The sequence below is a fragment of the Alternaria rosae genome, assembly GCF_020736505.1.
Source record: "Alternaria rosae strain MPI-PUGE-AT-0040 chromosome Unknown BKA58scaffold_5, whole genome shotgun sequence".
Taxonomy (NCBI): Eukaryota; Fungi; Ascomycota; class Dothideomycetes; order Pleosporales; family Pleosporaceae; genus Alternaria; species Alternaria rosae.
Genome location: NW_025763574.1, coordinates 1,342,861 through 1,359,897, shown reverse-complemented (window position 1 = coordinate 1,359,897; position 17,037 = coordinate 1,342,861). Strand labels below are relative to the sequence as shown.

The following is a 17,037-nucleotide window of genomic DNA, read 5'->3' as shown; positions in this document are numbered from 1 at the left end:
GCTCGACTAGGTATTCAAGATGATCGTGGCGCTACCAAAGCGCAAATACCCAGCCCGCGGTTTACCTCGTGGCTCGTTAAGTATACGGGTATTCCTAGTCTTTCGATTCATGATCAGCCCGTGCTGTGCCTGGAACGAGTTTGGGTGCTTCGTATCATACACCTAAAGGCAGGTCGCCCATACCTTAATTTACAAACTTCCACCCTACACTACCACTACCGCTACAACGTCACTGTTCCGATGCCGGGCAACAATGGGTGCTGTCAAAATGTTCAGCCCAAACGATCTACGGCCCACCATCGAGATCACCGAGTTCGTTCTCGTGACCCTTTCCACGGTAGTGATTGCTGTTCGGTTTGTCTCCTACACTCATTGTTCTACCCTTGTCCCATTGTGCTCATCGACATTAGGTTCTACGTCCGGAAATGGATCGTGGGAAGGGTTGATCTAAGTGACTACATAATGGCAACGGCCTTAGTAAGTTAAGACGAAGTTGTGAACTGTCATATACTGATCGACTGTAGGTCTTCACATGGGGACTTTGCGCCTGCAACCACTATCAGCTACTATTTGGTTCTGGGGTTGATTATGACCCAGGCAGTAGATCAAAGGTAAGAACAAGAGCTTTGCAGTATAGGACGTGCTACAGCGACATGCTAAGCAAAACACAAGCTCAATCCAGAGCAGTTAAAGACATTGGAACGCTACGCCTTGGGTGCTGTGGCAACATGTGAGTGTCTGTCCCGGCCAACACAGGATCATTCTGACTATTGGAAGGGTACGCATACCATATCGGTTATCTGTTTATAATGGGTCTCATCAAGCTCTCGATACTTGTCTGTAAGTGTCATCCCACGACTAAGTCTTCCAAATACACGCCATTTTAACCCCTACATCTCCAGTCTACCTCGGCTTTGCAACCCAACGAACTTTCCGAAGACTGGTCCACATATCGATTGTCATCGTCACCGCTATCACGATAATCTCGATCTTCATTGTCGCTTTCCAATGTCCCAAGAAACCTTCCGTCGCTTTCTCCACTGCTATACTGCGAGACAAGGGGGCCGGCCACTGTTTCGACCTAAGAATCATTTTCTACTGGCAAGCAGGTTGGAGTATCGGATCCGACGTCGTCATTCTACTTCTTCCCATGCCGCTTCTGTTTTCACTGCGCATGCGAACAGCCAAACGACTATCCGTCATAGCCGTGTTCGCTGTGAGTCTTCTCATTCCGATAGCGTCTGCAGTTCGGCTTTGCGGTCTGAACCTCTGGGCTAATAGCGGATTGCACGCTCGGTATTACGGCGGATACATCATCTTCTGGTAAGCAGCGCTTGTAAAGGATGTAAATCTGAGACGGCTACTGATTGCACTCTAGGTCCCAAGTCGAGATCAACACAGCCATCATCTGCGCATCAGCACCATCCATCCAACCTCTCTTCAAACGCATCTTCAACCGAATACTCGGCTTCCGTCAATCTCGCAGCCCTTACTATTACTATGGGGCACGCAGCTCGCTTCCCGGACTTCCCGCCATGGAAATCGACAGAGACCTGCGAGTTCGCAGAGACAGCATTAGTACCTTGGAGATGCCGACTCGCGCCCATTATTTTTACAAAGATGAGGCAGGTTACGGAGTTCGGGACCGAGATATTGATACTCGTCCTGCGGAAGAGGAGGAGATCAGGGCGCGGATTCGTGCACTCACAAGTCCGACGCCTATGGTTCTCCGGCCTGTATCACTTTCTTCTGGACCGACTATTCCTGACACAACCGTGCAGCCAATAAAATCGGAAGATCTGCAAGGCTATCTGGGCTGATCCGAGGTAGCATTAGAGACCTTTCAGTTTTACAAGCGTATAAGATCCGCTACGCGCAGCAAGGTTCGAGCCTGGTGACAGGTGTCTGTGCAATTGCGGCTTGCGTACACCCTGCCCAGCCATACGATGCGACCCAAGACCGGATCTCACTGCTCATTGCGTGGGTAATCGCTTGCCTGTCAGCCACCAACACCGCTCGCTCGTGGACGAACCTGGTTCTCGGCTGAGATAAGCCGCCCCGGAACGTGGAGTACAGTGTAACCATCGGTTACGCGATTAGTATTCGAGACAAGCTGATTTGCCGATAATGTGAAGATACCCCCGCGGCTTTGAGCATGTGCTTGGGAAGAGGAGGAATCGATATTCCTGATCCGTGATAAGGGACGAGAAGGGAGAAGGCGTTGTTATGGGGAACAGCATTTGCGCCTTAGATGGTGTTAGAGGGATGGAGACGCATGCATCGGCGCTGCTGGATGCTTTTCTGTTTGAGGTACCATTCCAAATCGTGGCGCCGGCTCGAAGTCCGGTCCATGCGTAGTCTGCAGTCGGCGTCGCGTCGCGTCACGCTCGGAATACGTGTTGCTCTCATCTTACTTCCATAGATAGGGGAGTGTATCAACTAGAACGAAAACCCTCGCTTCTAGTAGCCTGAGATACGAGATATAGGTTCAGTAGAGAAGACTAGATATCGCAGGTCCACATGTTGATGCTCTCCGTCTGACCGACTTAACTCCGATGACGCACATATCGCCGAACCATAGCTCTAGACCCACCTTCCTCAATAGTCCAGCCTCTTGTCTTCCTTCCCACCAGCTCTGGAAGTCGGCGTTCAAGCAAAAAGGTTATGCATCGCCGTCGCATCGTATCTCTTCGCCGTCCCCGCTGATGCGACTCTGGTGTGAACGACCGACAAATGGGGATATTCTCGCGGCGGGCTCATATTTCTGAGGGACCACCCTGCATATACATTTCATGAGAACGGTCTAGCGTCAAACCACGCTTCGATCTGACATTTATCGCACCACAGCAATCCACTTCGTAACTTCCCCCAATGTCACGATAATACTAACACAAACGTTCATTAATGCGGATTGCTAGTGACGGTCGCGGTCTGGGTGTTTCCCTCTTCGAATGCGCGGCTGTGGGGTTGCTGCCGCTTTTTGCGGTGGTGGATGGGTGGCAAACAGTGTCGATGCTCGCGGTTTGGATCGGAGGATGTGTTGTTAGACGGCGGCGTGGGGATCGCGGGCTTCTCACGGATTGCGCGGTGTTTGGAGTATTGTATGCTTCGTTGGCGCGAGACAAGTTGGTTGCGACCGTGTTGAAGAGCTGGAATGGATGTAGGGGCTGGGTAGAAGGGTCGCCTGGTACATATGCCATCTTCAGCGTCGCGATACCGCTAGCTCTACTCGCATTCTTTCTGTGGCACAGATCCCGCAGTGACGAGGACCCGTTTGCGAACGCACCTGATGTCAGTCGATGGAGGTCTGATGTGGAAACGCCAAAGCCGAAGATCTTCCCGTGCCAAACGTCGCATGCTCGAATCTTTCCGAAGCGCCATGCGTTCGCATACTCATACCTCCAGTGCGGGTTTCCCATCGTCTCGAGTGGGCATAAATACCAGGGGATAGAGTTCGCAAGCGGAGAGGACCAAACTTTGGGTAAATGGTGGTTGCGAATAAGAGCGGAGGATTATCTGGAACGAGGTGGCGGCAGATCTGGATTTTACTGGAAGCTGAGGTCATACATGCGGGCTCAGCATGTTGAAGATTCGGAATGGGAGTACGCTTACTTGGTGACGGCACCGCGCTTCTTCGGCTACGCGTTCAATCCGGTTTCGTTCTGGTATATCTACGATCGCGAGCATCAGCTTGTAAAGATGATACTTGAAGTCAACAACACATTCGGAGAAAGACGCATGTATCTGCTTGACGGGTCGAGTCCTGCGAGTCCGCCGCGCACATCTGATTCTGAGCAGACGTCTGGATCAGAAGGAAATGGTTCGCAGGTACCTATTGGGTCGAAGTCGAAGTTCACTGATGTATGGATGAAAGATTTCCACGTTTCTCCGTTCAACTCTCGAAAGGGCTCATATGCACTGAAAGCCCAGAACCCTTTCCCGTCTGTGGACTGTGAGAACCCTTTGATCGACAACACCATTACGCTCAAGTCTTCCAAGGATCATGGAAAGCTCGTAGCTCGCCTCTTCTCTACCGGAAAGGCTATTGATCCGGATCAATTGGGTTTCTTCGGAACTCTGCGATTCATTCTGAGTTGGTGGTGGGTAGGTCTTGTAACGTTCCCGCGCATCGTCAGAGAAGCTGGCAAGATCTTTTTCAAGAGGAAGCTGCACGTCTGGTTCCGGCCAGAGGTGCTAACGTCGAGCGTTGGCCGACTGCCCATGTCGGCTGAGATGTAAGTATGAGTGAAGTATGGATCGACCGCGACTAACAATTCCAGAACACTCTACAAAGTATTCAGAAACTACCTACACATACTCGTAAACCAGACCGAAGTAGACTTTTGCATCACGTTCAAAGCGTCGATTCCCAACGTCCCCACCGACAAGATCGCCACGACATACGCCCCTGGTCGCAATCGACCGTACAAGGAAATCGAGATTCGTGTGCTCACGCCAGCATTCTACTCACGACTCATCCACTATACGTACATCTCCGAGGCCATCGATCGCGAATGCATTTTCACCGACGAACGGAACCGGACGCTGTGGATGTGTCGTCCTCACCTCCTACCTTTGCTACTCTCCGAGGGCTCATCAATACGCCTCAAAGATGAGGACACGCCGCGAGTCCGAAGAAGCTACCTGGACGAGCTCAGATGGTGGTTGCTCAAGAAACTCAGGTGTCCGCCCGCCGACCCTGCATACTCGGTCACGCCGCAAAGCTCCGCGGTCAATGTGGATGACATTCGCGCCAGACCATTCTCCGAGTTGGATAGATATGTCCGGGGTTACTTCGGACAGCAGTACGCTTGTGAGTACCGGAGGACCGTTACCAAGCTTTTCTTGGCACAGCGCTTCTGTTTTGGGTTTACAGAGATAGTTGGGCTGGTGGATCTGGTGATCAGGATCTTGCTGTGTTATGTTGCTGCTCAGCAGCTGATGAGTTGGGGTGCGTCGACGCCGGGGTTGCTGTCAGCTGAATGCCTAAAAGGTTTGGTGATGAGAAGGGATTGGTCGGCATGCTCTAACGTGCTTATGATGGATCACTGGGGTTGGTGGTCTTTAGGGAAGAGTGCGTTGGCGGTGTACTCGTGTCATATGTATGAGTCCTTGAAGGGTTACAGATGAAACCTAGACCTCTCCTCTCAACTACAATTCAATTCGTCAACATACTTCCCGAGTAACGGTGATGCACATGGCGGTACAACGCCCAGCCACGAGCATTTGCCGGGATCGTCACTGCTGCCGAGCGAGCCTTATCCGAGAAATTCCAGACGCAACAATGACACCACTCACGTGTTTTCCGAGACAGCGAAGATGCCTGCTCGTGAAAGTCGCAGATCAATAGCGGTTCTGGCCTTTTCCGGACAGGATCAACCGAGGTAAAACCCGCGCGACGCTAACGACACGCGACCCCAGATTTTGGCGTGCGTCTTCACATGCACCAGAAAACCAGCTAAGCAGAAGGACAGAACATCGACATGTGAAGCTGCAGCATACTGTCGCGTGTCATGCTGAACAGCATCTCTAGTGCATTGAGATGGGAACCGTGATATAGGAGTAGCATCATAACGAAGGATGCAGCTCCGTCTAAAACGAGTTCACCCAAGACCATTGGCAAACGTCATCCCCGTCACGGTTCCGCTGGTCCCCCATCCCCACCCGATCTACACGCAGTCAGCCTTTCAAAACGTCAATTCCCCTTGGGCCGAGGGCAACGCGACATAACGCTCGAGCAAGTGCATGGCCAACGCTAGACGTTGCTGCCAGCTTCCGAGGATGCAGCAGTCGGGCCAATGGTGCGTCCAGCCGGTCGTCCCCGAGCTTCCTTGGGGTTGTGCTAGCCCTTGATGGTGTGAGTATGCTGATGCTATGGTTATAAGACGCTTGGCTTCCCCCCTAAGGTTCCTGGCTGCGTAGACCGAGGCTAGAGAAAGTGTGGTGTCATTGCTGGTCATCTTTATCAAAGGACGTGATTCCCTCTTTTTTCTGGTCACATCGCTCCATACACACCAGTTGTGCTGTGAGAATCCAGCATTTTTTGTTGTTGCTACACGTCTTACACATCGTTCATCATGTCGAACATCGACACCGAGGACGCGCAGTTCCAGAAGGAAGTTCAGGAAGTTAAGCAGTGGTGGTCGGACTCAAGATGGAGGTACACTAGGAGACCGTTCACTGCTGAGGATATCGTTTCGAAGAGAGGTAATCTCAAGATTACCTACCCGAGCAATCACCAGTCGAAAAAGCTTTGGGAGATTGTTGAAGGCCGCTTCAAGGTATGGTCGTCATCCCATTCCCCAAACATACGAGCTAACAATGTGCAGAACAATGATGTCAGCTACACATACGGATGCCTTGATCCTGTCATGGTCACACAGATGGCAAAATATCTAGATACTGTTTACGTTTCTGGATGGCAGGCTTCGTCAACCGCTTCATCGACCGACGAGCCAGGCCCAGATCTAGCAGACTACCCCTACGTAAGTCACAGAAATGGGACGATAATGTGGAAAAGAAACTCACGATTACAAGACAACCGTCCCCAACAAAGTTGGTCACCTATTCATGGCGCAACTGTTCCACGACCGAAAGCAACGTGAAGAACGCCTGACCACCGCGAAAGCCGACCGTGCGAAAGTCGCCAACGTAGACTACCTACGACCGATTATTGCGGATGCCGATACGGGACATGGAGGTCTCACAGCTATCATGAAGCTTACAAAGCTGTTCATCGAGAAAGGCGCGGCCGGTATACATATCGAGGATCAAGCACCAGGAACGAAGAAGTGCGGACACATGGCTGGAAAGGTTCTGGTTCCGATCAGCGAACATATCAACCGTCTGGTTGCTATCAGAGCGCAAGCGGATATTATGGGTAAGACGATGAACTCCAACCATCAGCAGTCACGCAAGCTAATATTGGGATAACAGGAACCGACCTACTTGCCGTAGCCAGAACCGACTCAGAAGCCGCCACCCTGATCACTTCTACCATCGACCCACGCGACCACCACTACATTCTAGGCTGCACGAACCCCGCGCTCCAACCTCTGGGCGAGCTGATGTATGCCGCCGAACAAGCCGGCAAGAACGGCGCGGAGCTCCAGGCGATCGAGGATGCCTGGACCAAGGAAGCCAACCTGAAGCTTTACCACGAGGCTGTGATCGACACAATAAACGCCGGTGTACATGTTGACAAGCAGAGCATGATCAACGAGTTCATGGAAAAGAGTAAGGGAAAGAGCAACTCAGAAGCACGCGCCATCGCCGCAGGTCTGACCGGTGTCGATGTGTACTTCAACTGGGACGCCGCAAGGACACGCGAGGGCTACTACAGGTACCAAGGCGGTTGCCAAACTGCCATCAACCGCGCCATCGCATACGCGCCCTACTGCGACATGATCTGGATGGAGTCAAAGCTTCCCGACTTCGCGCAAGCGAAAGAATTCGCTGATGGCGTCCATGCCGTATGGCCCGAGCAGAAGTACGTCTTGTTCCACCCCTTTCCCTCACACACACACTAACAATTCCAACAGACTAGCATACAACCTCTCCCCCTCGTTCAACTGGAAAGCCGCCATGCCCCGCGACGAGCAAGAAACCTACATCCAGCGCCTAGCCAAGCTAGGTTACTGCTGGCAGTTCATCACGCTTGCTGGTCTGCACCAGAGCGCTCTCATGGCCGACACGTTCTCCAAGGCGTATGCTAAGCAGGGTATGCGCGCGTACGGCGAGATCATCCAAGAGCCGGAAGCGGAGAACAAGGTCGATGTGCTTACGCATCAGAAGTGGAGTGGCGCGAATTACGTGGATAATCTGTTGAAGATGGTGTCGGGTGGTGTTAGTTCCACGGCGGCTATGGGTAAGGGTGTTACGGAGGATCAGTTTAAGTGAAGAGGGGTTATGGGGGTTGATGACAATGAAACCTTTACGTTTGAGATCCTGGAGACTTCCGCAACGCTATCGATGCATGCTTTATTTTGGTGGATCGTTCCCATGTATGCTTTCACTACGTGCGATGAATCGCTAACATATGTCCGTGGTATACTGGCCACTATGACTTGGTTCCAACACCCCGAAACCAAGGTTGCGATCACACATCGCCGACGAGCGACTCACGAGTTCCGAAATATATACCCTATCTATACAAACAGGCCTCTGTTCTAGGAAGTATAGCTAATCCAAAGACGGGCTGCTGTGCAAATAGTGTTATCCTCGCAACCAGTAAATGCACATCATGCTCACTTAGATTCTTACCACATGATTCACGATATTTTCCTTGTTCAACCCAAAACCATATCTCACTGTCTAAACATCAAAGCCGTTCATTCACCAAACCCGCAAGTTCATGTTTGATCTCTTCATTGGACATTGTGAAGCTTCCATCGTCATTCAAGTTTACTATAGTCCAAACCTGCAACATTGTTGTCCTGAGCTACCTAGGTAGCACAACATTCACGTTGCCTGATTCCTCCCCGCAGCACCAGGCCTACATTCTCCAAGCAGCAGTCAAGAACCCATTTTCGACTCTATTACACCATGTTGGTCCAGGAAGAAAGTACGAAAATAGCAATTGCTCCCCCAAACCCCGTATCCTCTTGTCCGAAAGAACGCAGCGACATGACCCAACGTACCAAAGACCAAAGAGGAAAACAATGACAATCGTACGGCGCACATGTCTTCGAAGATTCCGGCGCTTTCGAAGCCTCCCTGGACAACAAACCAATCTTCACCCACGCATTCCTGGAGAAAGCAGCGGAACAAGTCGAAATAGTCCGTTAAGACGAGCCAGATCCGAATAAGCAATTCATGTCTCTACCAAATGTGCGGGGTGATAGGCACAGGAAGCTCCGGATTCCACCTCATGCCGCCGTCAGTCTTGCATTCCATGGGGTCTTCAATTCTGCCTCTGACGAAGGGACGCTTCCAGCGTATCACATTGGGACTTATCGCCACAGTAGCAAGTACGACTTCAGCGATACTATGGTACTGAAGCCTAATGATACTCAGAAAACATCTCAACAGGCACTTGCAAATAGGCCTAATCGCGAACAGTATAATGAAGTCTCGAAAGTCCTCGAAACATCTTTGTTAAGAAGCAGATTCTAAGCCAGTCTACGAGAGCAGCTCGACACCCTCACCGTACAAGTCGACAACGTTGTCTGCGTAGCCCTCGGAACGCTGCACAGAACAGTGGAGGAAGGCAGAGAAGAGTCCGATCGTTCAGCTTCACAGCACATGCTCGCCTGCGCCATCTCAACCTTCCTGTCGCAGCGGTACGCCACCACTTCCTCCCCGAATTCCACACCAACCCCCATCCCAATCGTAGCTCGAGACCCATCGTACAAACTCGAAGACATGGTCATGCTTTCTCGGTGCAACCCGCCCATTACCGTGGTATCAGAGCCGTACGAATACCTCTCTATCACAACCTCTACGCTCTTCATGAGTCTCTACCCACCATCCTTCATACCCGTTCTTTAGGTCACTGTAGATATGACTTTCCCAACGAGTCCCGCTGCCACCATCGCCACGGAGGTCTTGAGTCATCTGTAGCATAAAGACGGGAAGACTCACGCGCTCGACACCTGGACACCGCGAGTTGGGAGGATGCTAGAGTGCATGGATGCGACGTGGCTGGGTCGGGAGTTTGCAGACGATTGTCCGTCACCGGATGGCGATGGTAGGTTCGAAGATCCTTGCTACCTCATTGATGATTGGGGAAAGAACTTGGTGTTTCATGCGCGGAAAGAATAGGCTTCTTGATTATGTGCTGGCGTTCTTTTTGGACCTCTCCTCTCGGATTCCATCCTTTCCCCTGATTGCTACGGAGTTTGTAGTACCTAGGTAGACCTGTCTTGCTCGAAAGCTGTTCATCTTGACGTATGTCATAGACATGCTTCAATTAAAAGGTCAGCGCAAAGCTCTCAATCTCAGTATCAAACAACCCGACGGAAGAGTTCAAAGCTGTTCGAGTAGTGAGGTGAGGATTAACGTCCTTGGGCCCGGGACCTGCTATCAAACCCTTGTCAAGGTTCTCAGCCAACCACGATATGGTTGGGAGTCACCCAATAGGCCATGGTGTCGCCAAGAGGACAACATGGTGCTCTGAGATATATATGCTATGCACTCCCCTCGTCGTGGTTTGCCTCTCTTTCGTGCATCGATTGTTTGCGACAGATCTTTTGCCGGCTTTTCTTCTTCCGAGATGATCTATCCTGCAGAGCCCTGAGATGGTCTTGTTATCTCGTCAGCAATCCGCTGCTCCGTGCGCCAGGCACAAGCTCCCCGTTTTCCAGGGACCTCGGCGCCGCATGCCGTGCTATCGCCCGTTGAATTTGACAGCCGGTTACACCGAAATGACCTGCCCAGATCGCACGAAGCGGGGCTCTGGAAGGAAGAGGCGACAATGACAAACCTCACGAGCGCCTTTGAGTGTTCCGCGATACACCATGGATCCTAGAGGACCACAGAACGGGTCCTATGCGGGTCCGGCAGCCGGACATGGCCACCTTCCTAAACAGCATCCATCCGGCTTTCTTGGCGAGCGTGATCTTGCCTCCGCCGACACCCACCCGCATGAGTCCTCTCTCCAATTGCGCCCCGGAAATCTCGCAATTGAGCGCCACTATCAGGCGTGCCCAGACGCCGCCCAGGGCTCTACCGGAATGAAGCAGGCATTGGCGCAGCTTGTCTTTACCAGCTGCTGGATCAAGCATGAAGAGTGGAGAAGCCGTGGGCGAATGATAGGAGCTTGTTCATATTGAGCTGCTTGGCAGACAGGGAGTTGATTGCGAGTGCACGCGATGGCCGCAGAATTGGTTCACGGAACAGGTCCACGGAATCTGTGCATGGCGACGCATGCACGACCTGACGATCGCTGCAACAGAGATGTATAAAGTGCGGGCCTCGCACTCCAGAGAGAAGATACGCCGCAGCTTGCTTCTACCATCTCAACCACTCGAGATAGAGCAGATTTGTAAACATGAGGGTTACTCTCGGTCTCGCTGCGCTCGCCGTTGGTGCTGCAGCCGTCCCTACGGCGGAAATCAGGCAACGCCAGGATGGCCACAACGCCAAGCCATGCCCCAAGAAGCCTCTGGTCACGAAGGTATGGGACTTTGACCCTCAACAATCGCGTTGGAAATGTGCTAATGATCATTCTAGGAGGCTCTTCAGAAGGACATCACCATCAAGAAATTGATGAGGGGTGCTCAGCAGCTCGAGGACTTTGCCTACAGCTACCCAGCCCGTAACAGGATCATGGGAGGAGAGGCTCACAATGACACCGTCAACTGGCTGAAGAAAGAGCTCGAGTCTACTTCATACTACGATGTTACACTCCAGCCTTTCTCCAACTACGTCATGCTGAACGGCACGCTCAACAAGTTCACCATCGACGGACGTATGATCAACTCCACGATTCTTGAGTACTCAGCCTCTACCGATGGGCTCGTTACCGCACCCATCGTTCCCGTCAACAACCTCGGTTGCGAGGCGTCCGACTTCCCCGCGGCTGTATCCGGTAGCATTGCACTCATCTCGCGCGGTGAATGTGAGTTCGGACTGAAGTCCGCTCTTGCTGGAAGCGCTGGCGCCGTAGGTGCTATCATCTACAACAATGTTGCCGGCACTATTAGTGCCACTCTTGGCCCCCCTCCCCGTCCCGAGGGTGACTACGTCGCGAGTGTGACTCTGTCCCAGGCAGAGGGTCAGGCTATCGTTTCTCAGGTCGCTGGCGGTGCTACCGTCACCGGCTCATTGGACGTTTTGACCGACGTTCAAATCATCACCACCAACAACGTTCTTGCTACCAGCAAGTGTGGTGACAAAGACAACCAGCTTTGGCTCGGTGCTCACACTGACTCTGTCGGTGCTGGTCCTGGAATCAACGACGACGGCTCTGGAACAGTTGCCATCCTGAACGTCGCCAAGTCGCTTGCTAAGTACAACGTCAAGAACGCTGTTAGCTTCGGCTTCTGGTCTGGCGAGGAGTCCGGTCTTCTCGGCTCCACCTTTTTCGTCGAGAGCCTGTCTCCTGCGGCAGCTCTTGACATCCGCGCATACCTCAACTTCGACATGATTGCGTCTCCCAACTACGTTCATCAGATCTACGACGGTGACGGCAGTGCATACGGTCTGAGCGGACCCGCTGGAAGCGACCAGATTGAGGCTTTCTTCGAGGGCTACTTCAAGGATCTCAACATCTCCAGCAACGCCACCGAGTTCAACGGTCGTTCCGACTATGGTCCTTTCCTTGATGCCAACATCCCCGCAGGTGGTACTACCACCGGTGCTGATGAGGTCAAGACCGTCGAGGAGCAGGCTATCTGGGGTGGTGTTGCAGGAGAGATCCTTGACCAGAACTACCACCAGGCCGCCGACAACGTCACCAACCTCAATGAGGGAGCTTGGCTCCTACACTCTCGCGGTATTGCGGCTGCTGTTGCCAACTACGCTACCTCGTGGGAGGGTTTCCCAGCTCGTGTGCCCGTTAACGGCACCGCGAAGAGGAGTGTCCGTGAGCCTCACGTTCACAGGGGCGTCAAGGGTGCGAAGGTCACTTTGAGCCTGTTGTAAGCTTGCAGTGAGCAGCTTTGTATATAGTCAACAATGATAATGTCAACAACAACATGAATAATATGCTTCAATCACACATCTACTTTCTCTTGACGATACGTGCGTAGCTGGTCACGCTTTGATGAGATCAAAGTATTATTCGAACTTTGAAATCGAATTTCGTCCGAATAACGTAACGTAGACGTTGGCTTTGAAGTGTTGTCTTACTGTAGCGCTGAGCCTCAAACTCATGTCAGCCGCCGAACCTGCACAGCCCCCACAGCCATGTCAATCGGCTAAGCGGCTCGCGAAAGCTTCTAACCGCGACGCCGCCGCTGAGCCGCACGCGTGTGGAAATGAGGCTTATTGTGATCAGCTGAAGTGCAGACAATGGAAGCCTGCTTAGGTTTAGACGTATATGTTTCGTTTGGGACGTGTTTGCGCGATTGTTTACTCTTAGGTCCTGACTGTCAACAGCGACACCTACTCCAACATTCCCCATATTCACCAGCGCGACAGTACCAACGAGTGGACGAACAGCGACTTCCACTTCTTCGCAGACTCACAGTTTCTCCAGAATCTGAGATAATCATCGTCCCGCGTGTGTTTCGGGCGTCAACAAACGTGACAAAACGAAGGGTTGCCTGAACGAGGCTGTGCTCACCGCGACGCTTTTGATCACCGCGCCTCCAGGACATATACACATATTACGCCGCAATCCCCTCCCTCCAGCTTTCGCGACCCAGAAATTCCAAAAGCCCCATTGAACAAACCAGGAAGTCAAGTACAGGAATAATAGAAATCATGGACCACAGCAGCCCATCCTACGAACCCTTTCCAGCCCTAGATTCCGCCCCCACAACCCCACAACACGACCACGATGCGCCTATACCCACAAGCTCGGATATCGCCACATCAACATCAGAGCCCTTTTCAGTGCACTACGAAGGCCCTCTCTACACGGAAATAAACATTCCACTCCCCCGTATCACAGCACCGCGCACCACATCCCCATCGACATCAAACCAGCCACCATCAACCAACCTCTCCATCTCCTCACCACCGGAAAAACAACGCGGACGCTCCCGCACCCTATCCTCACTGTCTCCCTTCCGCCATCGCAGCTCCTCATCTGCATCTACGTCTGCGTCTGTGACATCGCCCACCTCACCCACCTCCCCTCGCTCCAGCACAAACAGCGAGGACTGGCCCCGCATCCGAAAAGACGTAGTCAAATCGCGAGAAGTAAACGCGATGATGAATCTACGACACCACAGCAAGAGGGGCAGGAGTGGCACGATTGATGCGCTGGCGGTTGTGCCAGCTGTTTTGGTGTTGAGTGCGGAGTTGTTTACGCCGGGGGGTGAGGAGGTGGCAGAGGGAAGGAGGAAGGATAGTGGGGTGGGGAGGTGGGAGGAGGGTATTAGATGAGGGAGGTTGAGAGGATGGGGATGAGGGATGAGCTGGATTGTGAGGAGTCATTGATGTATTGTATTTGTAAGGTGATGCTTCTGTACTAGATGGTATGGGGTTGATTGGAGATTGGAGGATGGAGGCTTCCTCCAGAGGTTTGTAATTCTATCAGAGCTTAGACGGTTTTATTTAGTTAGAGAAGCCTGATGTGCTCTAGCGTTATAATGGATGATAAGTAGAGGGGAGGAATTGCCCTCGACGATCGGGGGAGTATGGTAGTAAAGAGTGCTTCATAGCCCAATGTACCATGGAAGAGCGACCACACCAAAACCTAATCACAGTAACATCTGCACAAGTGAAACACAACAAGACACCATCATTCTATTTTGGACCTATCCAGAAAGCACAGTCATATGAATACTCAAGTTTTATAAAGAACAGCCTCCCCAACGCCAGTCCATGCACGTATGCTCATAATGCAGGTACAGGTATTTGATATACTGCTCCTCAGCAGTCTATAAACATAGACGCACGATAAAAAAAACATCCTTTAATGTCCATATCCCCGGTAAACACAGTCAATAGAGAGAGTGTGATCTTTGACAAACCAGCAGCAACTCCATCGAACCAGTTTTTTCTACTTATCGAATGTGTACTCTGTAACAGAATCCGAGCGTAGCATAGCGGGGCAGATAGCACGGTCTCCCAAGAAACGGATACTACATGAGTACAGGTACTAACTGTAGTCGAAGAGCACGCTGATGCTCTCGCCGTGGTGGACGCGTCGAATGGCCTGTAGAACGTCAGTATACATCGCAATATCTTGTAGTTCATGTTGACATACCTCAGCAAACACATTGCCGACCTCGAGGACCTCCAACTTGGGGCACCGGCTCTTGTGATCCTCCTGGGGCACCGTGTTGGTCACAATGACCTTGTCCAGTGCACTAGCGTTGATGCGCTCGATAGCATCGCCACTCAGGATACCGTGTGTAATGAGCGCAATCACCTGCGTAGCACCCTCCTTCTTCAGGAGCTTTGCCGCGCGGGTAATGGTATTGGACGTATCCGCCAAGTCATCGACAAGGATAGTTGTGCGCTCTCGAACGTCTCCAACCAGCATCATGGTCGCATTCTGTCGGTCGTTGATCTGTGTGGGGCGGCGCTCCTTGTGGATGAGGGCAAAAGGCATGCCGAGAGCGTCGGCAATGGCGGTCGCGCGCTTCGCACCTCCAGCGTCGGGAGAGACTACCACGGCTTGTTGGTAGTTTGGAATATTGAACTGGATGTATTTGCGGAGGAGATGGCGGCCGTAAAGGTTATCTACGGGAATGTCGAAGAAGCCCTGGTATTGGGGGTCTAAGCGGGTTGTCAGTACAGTCATCTTAGGTCCTACAAGATGGTACCATACCGTGGAGATCCATAGTGATAACGTGGTCGGCGCCAGCGCAAGTCAGAAGGTCCGCAATAAGGGTACCGGCCTGAGCGACCCACTGGCGGTATCCAACCTGGGGCTCGAAAGCGGGAGGCTTCGTAGTTGTGGGCGCGCGCGTGATGCCCGGTGTGGGAGCAACTGAGCCGTTGGTGCCGTTGGCCCCATGGTCGCCATTGAAGTATGCGCCCTTGTCGGATTTACCGGAACTGCTCGAGTCGAGCGTCTCGGTGCGCTTGATACCATTCTGCTTGACCGGGCTTGTAGGATCGGTGCGACCGCCGTTGCGCTCGTCTAGCTTCATTCTACTGAGCTGGTGGTGCAGCGCGGCCGAGCCATTCGTCAGACCTGCGCTTTCGGCCTGCCCAGGGAAGGGCGTCTGCGGTCGCGAATCGAACGTGTACGTGCCGGTCCTCGAGCGCGTGCCAGGCACTTTGGAGAGAGGCGCGCCAGTCTTGTTGTAGGGAATGTCCGACTGGCGCGAGTAGGGGAAGAGAGGGAGGACGGCGGTAATGCGCTTGGCCGAGGCGGTGCGGCAGGCCGAGATAGTAATGAGAAGTCTGGAGGACGGTCAGGCACTTCACTCAACTACACCATGAGGATGGGCCTACTCCATCAGATGGTCGTTGACTGCGCGCAACACGACACATTAGCGGGGTTCTTCAGATATCGCAGAGCACGCGGGCGTCGTGTTCTGTCCCAAGTGCGCTGCAGTACCACTACGGCTAGGAATGCGCGCGCGACCTGCACGAGGGCTTCGTACCTTTACCGCCGCCGGACTGGATGATGAAGACATCCTTTCCTCGTACACTCTCCTCGATCTCGACACGCGTCTCACCACCCTTGAATTTGTCAAGAAGTACCTTGGCCTTGGGTATGCCGAGGTGGTTGCAGATAGTCCTATCGCCCAGTTAGTCACAGCCATGGCCCGCTTCTCCGCGCGTCGACCTACTCGGTGAGCTGCGGGTGGGAGCTGCCGCCCAGGACCACAATGTTCCTCATGTTGACGGCTGGTGGAGGAGGTGGGGTTGTGTGCTAACTTCGCGGCAGGCAGTATAGCAAGAGGAGATTAGTGAAGGAAGGAGGGCCTTCACGGAGAAATTCCTCTTATCGATAATGGAAAAGATTTAGTTCCAAGTTAAGGTTCCGCCCTGGTAATGCTTGGGTGGAGCAGTCGCAGCTCAGGCAGCTCAGGAATTGGGCAGCATGGTGAAAGATGGATGTCTGTCGTCACGGGCCAGAGAGGTTTTCGCTTCCTTCGGCTGTTGCACTTTTTCTGCCGAACCCATGTCGCATGTCGCCATCCAATGCACTCCAAAGCTTCTAGAGCGCGGCATGGCTGCAGTCTGCACGGCATACATACCACAGTGAGCACACCGGATGAATGACTCGGCTTCCACGCCAGCTACTTCCGCCGTCGTTGCGCAGGAGAGCGCAGCTGCGGCGCCTCATATGCAGCGGCTGGCGGTCAGCAATGGCGCCATCCTCAGTGGTTGCAGTTCGCGTCAATGGACCAAGGGAAGGGTCCGCTAGCGCTTGCCGAAGTCGCTCTCTCACGTGCCTTCCTACCTAGGCCGCCTACATGAAGAGTAGCTCACCGGCCGATGCGCGTCGTACAGCCCTGCAGT

At 52.8% G+C, this 17,037-nt stretch overlaps 6 protein-coding genes across 6 annotated transcripts; 5 read left to right on the top strand and 1 right to left on the bottom strand.

Annotated features, from left to right (window-relative positions):
- The first annotated feature begins 43 nt into the window (after positions 1–43).
- BKA58DRAFT_175506 (uncharacterized protein) lies at positions 44–1,845 on the top strand. The gene is made up of 7 exons (XM_046165271.1): positions 44–354; positions 411–477; positions 525–611; positions 673–730; positions 778–840; positions 903–1,323; positions 1,379–1,845. Exons 1-7 carry the CDS (start codon positions 254–256, stop codon positions 1,818–1,820), a joined length of 1,239 nt encoding a protein of 412 aa, XP_046025232.1. The 5' UTR covers positions 44–253; the 3' UTR covers positions 1,821–1,845.
- A 747-nt stretch (positions 1,846–2,592) lies between these two features.
- Positions 2,593–5,174, top strand: BKA58DRAFT_361124 (uncharacterized protein). Its single transcript, XM_046168774.1, has 2 exons — positions 2,593–4,235; positions 4,281–5,174. Exons 1-2 carry the CDS (start codon positions 2,905–2,907, stop codon positions 5,128–5,130), a joined length of 2,181 nt encoding a protein of 726 aa, XP_046025231.1. The 5' UTR covers positions 2,593–2,904; the 3' UTR covers positions 5,131–5,174.
- A 746-nt stretch (positions 5,175–5,920) lies between these two features.
- On the top strand, positions 5,921–8,247 carry BKA58DRAFT_420933 (isocitrate lyase). The gene is made up of 5 exons (XM_046172758.1): positions 5,921–6,281; positions 6,330–6,485; positions 6,538–6,880; positions 6,937–7,489; positions 7,542–8,247. The coding sequence occupies exons 1-5, from the start codon at positions 6,078–6,080 to the stop codon at positions 7,897–7,899; spliced, it is 1,614 nt and encodes a 537-aa protein (XP_046025230.1). The 5' UTR covers positions 5,921–6,077; the 3' UTR covers positions 7,900–8,247.
- A 2,634-nt stretch (positions 8,248–10,881) lies between these two features.
- On the top strand, positions 10,882–12,662 carry BKA58DRAFT_175486 (uncharacterized protein). The gene is made up of 2 exons (XM_046165270.1): positions 10,882–11,116; positions 11,173–12,662. The coding sequence occupies exons 1-2, from the start codon at positions 10,991–10,993 to the stop codon at positions 12,583–12,585; spliced, it is 1,539 nt and encodes a 512-aa protein (XP_046025229.1). The 5' UTR covers positions 10,882–10,990; the 3' UTR covers positions 12,586–12,662.
- Positions 12,663–13,217: 555 nt separating this feature from the next.
- On the top strand, positions 13,218–14,332 carry BKA58DRAFT_175419 (uncharacterized protein). The gene has a single exon (XM_046165268.1). The coding sequence runs from the start codon at positions 13,369–13,371 to the stop codon at positions 13,993–13,995; it is 627 nt and encodes a 208-aa protein (XP_046025228.1). The 5' UTR covers positions 13,218–13,368; the 3' UTR covers positions 13,996–14,332.
- Positions 14,333–14,338: 6 nt separating this feature from the next.
- BKA58DRAFT_384943 (phosphoribosyltransferase-like protein) lies at positions 14,339–16,676 on the bottom strand. Its single transcript, XM_046170322.1, has 6 exons — positions 16,362–16,676; positions 16,173–16,309; positions 16,021–16,039; positions 15,389–15,969; positions 14,822–15,336; positions 14,339–14,770 (listed from the first exon to the last, which is right to left on the bottom strand). Exons 1-6 carry the CDS (start codon positions 16,409–16,411, stop codon positions 14,714–14,716), a joined length of 1,359 nt encoding a protein of 452 aa, XP_046025227.1. The 5' UTR covers positions 16,412–16,676; the 3' UTR covers positions 14,339–14,713.
- Between the last annotated feature and the right edge of the window lie 361 nt (positions 16,677–17,037).